The sequence below is a fragment of the Pyrus communis genome, chromosome 17, assembly GCF_041283825.1.
Source record: "Pyrus communis isolate YQ-2024b chromosome 17, ASM4128382v1, whole genome shotgun sequence".
NCBI lineage: Eukaryota > Viridiplantae > Streptophyta > Magnoliopsida > Rosales > Rosaceae > Pyrus > Pyrus communis.
This window is the reverse complement of record NC_142581.1, coordinates 6,525,913-6,533,065: the sequence shown is the minus strand read 5'-3', so window position 1 is coordinate 6,533,065 and position 7,153 is coordinate 6,525,913. Positions and strand designations below refer to the sequence as shown.

Here is a 7,153-nt window from a genome sequence, read left to right as displayed (position 1 = left end):
CCTCAAGTAACAAGTGCATTTGGAATTGCCAATTCAAGTAATTAGAATCATCAAGCTTAACATTCATAGACGTAGAAATTGTAGATATAAGACCAGTAATAGGCGATTGTAGAATTTGTAATTGAGATGAAATAACTATATTTGCAGAATTGAGATGGAAAATTGATAGAAGAGATTTCACAAACACCTAGTGTGCACAATCTTGTAATTGCAGAAAGAAGAAGATCAAGAAATTCAGAAACCCTAGAAATCACAGAGGAAGAAAATACCAGAATTCGTCCAAGAACACAACAATGTACTGTCGTCAAGAAACAGAAAGAATCAAAGATCGAGAAGTTGAGCAGAAGCAGCCGAAGGATCGGAAAAAATAGCATGAGCAAGAATGGCGATTGATACCATGTTAATGTAGAGAAGGAGAGATCGAGAGAAAAGATAAGAATTTCAAGAACTAGAGAGAGAAAGGTTTTAGAAAGAGAAACTGCGGAATTGTTATATTGGTTTTCTTAACCTTCAAGCTATTACAATGATGTATTTATATATAGAACACACTCTCTAACAAACTAACTAAGGCTTACAATCTTGGGACAAATGGCACAATCCTAGCCAATGTCTATATCCTTAGACTACCTCCCCCAACCAATTGAGCTAATGAAGGGCTACGTTTTTATCAACAACTTGTATTTAAGGTATCACATAACTCTATACATTTGGGATTATAAAACTGCTTTTTTTTTTTTCTACGTTGGTGCATTGCATTGAAATGCACCAGCATATAAGATGTATTAGCGTTTGAGCAGTCGGATTGTAACTATCAAAATCCAATTTTTGAACGCAATGTTACATCTCGAACACTGATGCATTGTATAACTTTTTCTGTAATAAACAGCCTAAATCAAAAGCCGCGAATACCAACAAAGGCAAACAATCCACAATCATTCAACACAAATTACTTTTAAAAAAAAAAAATTCTTAAAATAAAACCATACTTTTAAAAACCTTTTTGAAAAAAGAAACCCTGAACGTTTGACCATAAAGAAAAGCAATATATGGCCAAAACCCTAATCTTGTGTACAGGGTTAGAGGTGGAAAAGGAGAAGGTTCAATACAAGCAAAAACAAAAAATTAATAAGGTCTCAAGCGCTTAATTTGCCTTTAACGTAGTTCAACGAAGTCAATACCCGAACCCCTAATCTCTATAGATTATACAAAAAGATCATGTAGGGTGCGCTCTTGACTTCTCCCCTCCCGGGTATAAGCTGCCGAAATTCCTTACCACCAGCTGTGTCTCTCATTTCACCTCCCTTCCTCGTCCTCAAAATATTGCAACAAAATAAGGGCAAACGATTATTTGACTAATATTACACACCAAATATGTGACATGCAATTAACTTGTAACATGTGCCATGTATAATTAGATTACCTATATAAATTAACTAATTGAGTCATGAAGTTCACGCATTGTCGCATGACAAAGCAGCTTTGATCCTCTCAACAGTGCAAGCAATAAGATTGTTAACTGTTGCAACCGACCCGAGAGACAGCTTAGCAGTTGGGACTGAATCAACCAAGATCTGAAAAGCAACAGTGAGAAGGGAACCACCACCAGAGCCAGAGTCTCCAATGCCGGCTCCATCCGGGAGTATAGCAAACCCAGAAGGAAGAAGGGCAACATAGTCAGGGTCACTCCCATTCAGCACCACATTCATGGCAACAATGTCAACTGGTGCATAAATCACAAAGGAAGCTGTTGGGTCAGTGCAGCTCTCTTGCAGTATCAGCATGTTGCTCTGGCTTGAATTGGCACTCTACAAATTAATTTTATGTTACTATGTCAATTGTTATGTGAAGAGCAAGAAATATACTTAATTAGGGAAAACAAAATTATTATAAAACATAAAGCTACATTTACTCGTAGTAAAGACACGCAATTCCCAGTGTCGCGACCATTCGCAATGTGTGCCATCTCTTGAACAATTCCCCCATTGGAAAGAATATCCCACTGCAAGCATAAGTGACCATCACAATTACTCAATTAGAACAATTTAGGGCGGATAAATGTGTGCTTTCAGTTTAATTAGCTGATTGTTTGTAAAAACCAAACTTCCATCTTGGTTTTTTTTTTTTTTTTTCCTTTCCTTTATTTTCGGCTGACGTTGACACAAAATAAGCCTAGGTTTTCTGTGGTATTTGTTTCTATATTAGGTGGGATGTGACAAATATGCTTTTGATCTTCCATTGAAATTACTTAGTGTGCAAATGGTGTCTGTGTATGCTAGTCCGTATATGGTATGTTTTAGTAATGGTTCATGTACTAGTTCTGTTACATTTTTCTGAGACACATGCATGGTAATATTTATCTATAATTTGGAATATAATTCTCAGGCTTCTGCAAAATGTAGGTACGCATTAATTTGGGTCCTGTATTAGATTTGGTAAATTTATTCCAAGAATCAGAGCACAACTAATTAAGTTTGAAGACTAGTTGAAGTGTCTGTACCTCGCTGCGAGAGTTCTCATCGCGGAGAAACTCAAAGACTCTTTTGGGAGGAACTGGAAGCCAAAAAGATGTGGCGGCACTGAGCACAATACCTGGAGGCCTTCCGGGATCATCCACACTTTTTCGGGTCATCACCCGGACATCATCGGCACCGGTTCCAGACAGTGTGGTCCATGTGTGAGTGGTTGATGCACTCACTCCAGAACAGAAGCTAATCACCATTCTTTCAGCCAATTTTAGCATGCTTCTTCTCCCTTCTTGATTTGTAATCACTAATTAACCATGAACGTAACAAATAGAAACAATTAGGGTTAATGAATTTATATCGAAAATAATTAGGCTTAAATTAACATGTGGGCATTAACAGATTATGCCATTTTCGAGACGCGTAATCTTTTAACGGACTATTTTGTTAGTGAATACTAAAACGTAGCAGAATAGCCCCATGCAAAATTAGTGCCTTATACCATTCCCCGAAAATATTACAAAAGAAAAATGAAATAGCAAACTAAATTGTTATTACCTCCAATATCACCAGTAGGGATGTTTGATGCCATTGCACTAGCTAGACGTTCGCATTGGCGGTCCAATGTGGCAACCCATCGTTTCGCGCCAAATGCATGGCCGGAGCTAACCAGCTGCTTATAGAGGTTGTGAACACCTCTTTCATCCACTTCAGCATGCTCAACCCATGTAACCTAATGCACCAAAATTTTATCAATTGATGAAATATATTTACTTTAAAAATTCGGCCATAATTAAATGTCACATGAAAGTGAAACACGCATTATATAGTGTTTAATTGTATACCTTTGAATATCCATTTGGCATTTCTTGAATTAGGCATCCCGAGGGCCTTCTTTGACAAGATCTAGGCGCAGGATTGGGGCGCAAGTCGTCCAATGAAACATCAACCACAGCCCAGGTGCCATCGGCATGCTGTTTGCAGTACCTCACATAATAACTCTCACGAGTTGGAACAAGTGGTGAAGGAACTTGGAATTCTGCCGTCATCTACCAATTAATCACAAACAGTATTTTAATGCAAGAATATATGTGGCACGAAATCTAAACAATTCATGATAAAACAAGGAGAGCTAAAATTGAATTTTGAGGGGAAAATTTACATACCACTTGCAAGGCTCCATTGTAATTTCCAGCCACGCCAGATGATAGAACTTCAAGGGTCAGAGCTCTTGACACAATCCCAGAAAACACAGTCGACCATTGATTCTACACGTTATAAATCACAAGTAATAGTTAGGGTTCATGTGATTCCTTAATTCAAAGACGTTATTATTAATTTTTTTTAATAGAACAATATGATGACATTAATGAAGACACGTATGTAAATGTGTAATGGAGTTGTTAAGCTTACCACATCCATAAGAATCTCAACAAGGTTAATGTGGTTCATGATAACAACTGCACTCTCACGTGAAGCTTCAGTTTTGAAGCCATTTTGTTTTGGCCCGATTCCACGAGGGAATGTTCTGATGTACTCATCTTCATTGAGTACGGTGGTGGTGCCATCAAAGCTTGTCATCCACAAGGGTTCACCCATTTGGGCCATTCTGAAGAGTTCCTCCATAGCTGCAACAGCAAGCTCAATTATCATTGGCTTGTCTGCCTCACTTGGTGCACTGATTGACCTGAGAAGGTCTCCAGCACCATACATCTCACCGCCCATGCCTGGCTGACCACCAAAGCTCCCAACCCCAAGATCAAGTTGACCACGGGAAGGAACAGGAGAAGACATGAGAGGGTAGGTTCCTAATGGTTTGCCAACGTACTTCGCAGCTATCGCTGATATACTATCAATCTGAACAATAAAGGAAATAAGTTATCAATCAGACGACATATCATTTGCCACGAATCTGAAACATATATGTAACATTCTGCGCATCTGCCAATAGAATGTCATCCTAATTTGTTATACTAAAATAGGTAAAATATCCACCAAGTAATAAATGTGTTTGATATTTTCTTGATCTTTAATTTTCTCTACCTCTTCTCGTAATCGAGCATTTTCAAGTCTCAGATGGTGTTCGTCGAAAGACATCTCCCCTAGAGCTGTTGGGCCGCCACAATTGGGGCATGAGGCATTGCCTAGCGCTTCTCTGTACCTCATGTTATCAGCACGGAGCTTTTCGTTTTCGTTCCGAAGTTGTGTGTTCTCATGCCGCTCATGCTGAGTCTGTAATGTAGCATTAGCAGCAAACAAAAACAGTCAATTAGTAGCTTCAACAAAGGAAAATTTAAAAAAGACAAAGTTTAAGTATTCCAAAGCCCTTATTAAAGATATTTCATGAACAAATATATACCTTCATTTGGGTGCGCTTGTTTTGAAACCAAAATTTGACTTGTAATGGTTCCAAACCTAATTCCCGGCTCAGTTCCTTCCTCTGCTTGTCATCTGGGTGGGGACATTCCTTGAAAAAACTAAATAAAACAACCAAAAAAAGACTAATTCAAAGGTGAACTAAAAGATTTCGAACAACTGCTTAACATAAGCTTGTTTAGGAGGTTTGAGACTAGTTGATAAATATTACTTACGCTTCCATTTCTTGGATCTGATGCTGAGTGTGGCGGTGATAACGCTTCTTTTTGGGTCGGGGGTTTTCTTGATCATCACCGGAACCGCCCTCAGGGTTGTCGCTGCCGGATTTGTTAGCACTGTCGAAGTCATCATCTCGGAACCGAGGAATGTCGCTTTCAGAGGTGTTTGGAGCCATGTCTAGCGGGTGCAGATTACCGGCGTCCATCATATTTGGCTGCAACATATCCAGAGATCTTTAAGATATTGATTTTTGTCCCAAGGGCTTAGCAAGCTTATGGTTTTTCAATCTAATAACAACAAAATGGAAAAATGTATCCACTCAACAGGAAATAAAAAAAAACCCAATACGCATATCCTATATAGTAGTTTCTTAGCCCTGTGTATTAGGTCAATACTAAAATATTCTTTGAAATAATGAACAAGAAAACGCGTTGAACTTAGATCTCTGTGCCCGTGTTTGTAGTGGAAACCATTCCAACTTTTTTCTAATACCGAGACGGATTTTGCCACAAAAGAATTTTTTGAACTATCTGAGTAGTCAAACCCATCTTACGTTATAAAATTAATTAAATAAAATGTTAAAATACCGAAACGAAGATGGATAAGGAAATAAACTAGGAAATTGGATCTTGACGTACTGATTGATAAAATCCACTTGTTAATTTTTCTCTTGGTTCAAAAATAACTTATTTTAGATAAATAGCCGAATCATTGGAAAAAATTAGATCTAATTTGCCTGAAAAGCAAAGGCGTAGATTTGTAAATCAGTATACCAATTACACAAAAAACTCAAATTTAAGCACACTGACCTGACCAAGTGTGAGTCCTGAAGTTGATGCAAACCCAGTAATGTTCCCATTGCTTCCCATCATGGAAGGCATGTTTCTCGTAGGAATCATAAGCCCGGCTGGCATACTTCAAGGCCAAAAATACTCAAAAACAACCTGAATTTTTAATTTGTGCGGATTAGTTTCTTAGTTTAGGGGGTTTGAGGTTGATTTGGATTTTTGAGTTTGCTCTAGACAGAGGGATAAATGTGAAAATGTTCAGGTGAAAAAATAAAGAGACAGAGAGAAGACAAAATGAGGTTTTGTCACACGGTTCAATTTTGCACTTGGTGATGAAATGGAGAGTGTGAGTATATGAAGAGATTAAAGGGGTTGACGATTTCAATACGGCTTGAGTCTTCAAAAAAAAAAACAAAATCGATCGATCGCTCTAAACCAAACACATAACGCACACGAATATCTCGGGAGTAATCCAAACTGTAACAACCCAAGTTTCTCCTTATATTTTCTGGTCTTGCCCTAGCTGCACAAAAAGCCAAATTAATGTTAGAAAAACTCAAAAAACAAAAATTGTAAAAAGCGTTACAAATACTGAGAAGACAGAAGCCTTCGGACAAAAATTGAAAAAGAAAATGAGAAGTTTAGGGCATGCGAAAATCTAGGTTGGAAGAATATGTACCTATAGATGTATGATGTTGTGTATCTGCACCTGATCAAAACCCCTAGAGAGCGAGGCGCTGTAGATCTGGTTTTGGGCTTAACCTGGTGCCAGGAAATTAACCACTTCTGGGTGCCCCAAAAGTGGTTTTCCGGCGTCAGGATTTTGGTGTGTAAGATTTTATATATATTGTCAACTCTGGAGTAGTAAAAGGTTTTGGAAGTTGGAGAAGGTAAAGAAAAAGAAGGAGAAGATGAGGAAGAAGAAAGGGAAGTGGTTTTAGGAAATAGAGAAAGGCAAGGAAGGAGATAGGGGGGCAGAGGGAGTAATTGCAGAGCGTATTGAGAGGGTGCAATTGCATTTAATGGTGGGAGAGAAAGGTGTAATTGCCATGCGTGAGAGAATGAGAGAGAGAGAGGGAGACATATATAGGGAGAGAGCTTAATTTTCTGCTAGGAAGTGTATGTATGCAATGGATGACGGCTACCAAACTCTATTTTTTTTTCTCTCCCAATCTATTTGCTACTGCCTAGTATTTGAATTTTTACCACCCAATAATCCTATACAAATTTATATCCGAATCTTTTCCAACAGTGCTTACTTTCCCTATGAAGAGAATCATAATCCCTATGAACAAGAGAAGACACTTT

At 38.2% G+C, this 7,153-nt stretch overlaps 1 protein-coding gene across 5 annotated transcripts; it reads right to left on the bottom strand.

The window, feature by feature from the left end:
• Positions 1 to 986: 986 nt before the first annotated feature.
• Positions 987 to 6,905, bottom strand: LOC137749512 (homeobox-leucine zipper protein HDG2). 5 transcript variants are annotated; one of them, XM_068489611.2, is made up of 13 exons: positions 6,525 to 6,905; positions 5,867 to 6,368; positions 5,054 to 5,271; positions 4,822 to 4,939; positions 4,506 to 4,694; positions 3,876 to 4,319; positions 3,629 to 3,730; positions 3,308 to 3,511; positions 3,021 to 3,195; positions 2,498 to 2,769; positions 1,904 to 1,999; positions 1,421 to 1,805; positions 987 to 1,311 (listed from the first exon to the last, which is right to left on the bottom strand). In XM_068489611.2, exons 2-12 carry the CDS (start codon positions 5,969 to 5,971, stop codon positions 1,452 to 1,454), a joined length of 2,277 nt encoding a protein of 758 aa, XP_068345712.1. In that variant the 5' UTR covers positions 5,972 to 6,368; positions 6,525 to 6,905; the 3' UTR covers positions 987 to 1,311; positions 1,421 to 1,451. The 5 variants fall into 5 exon arrangements, with proteins under 5 accessions (XP_068345712.1, XP_088545598.1, XP_088545599.1 ...); XM_088689472.1 differs by having other exon boundaries at positions 987 to 1,301; XM_088689473.1 differs by having other exon boundaries at positions 1,910 to 1,999.
• Between the last annotated feature and the right edge of the window lie 248 nt (positions 6,906 to 7,153).

Excerpts from the sequence above, each read along its gene's own strand:
- LOC137749512 (XM_068489611.2), bottom strand. The coding sequence starts at position 5,971 with ATGCCAGCCGGGCTTATGATTCCTACGAGAAACATGCCTTCCATGATG. Across the intron at positions 4,940-5,053 it reads CAGATCCAAGAAATGGAAGC|TTTTTTCAAGGAATGTCCCC; the intron begins GTAAGTAATATT and ends TGTTTTATTTAG. Across the intron at positions 2,000-2,497 it reads ATGAGAACTCTCGCAGCGAG|TGGGATATTCTTTCCAATGG; the intron begins GTACAGACACTT and ends TTATGCTTGCAG.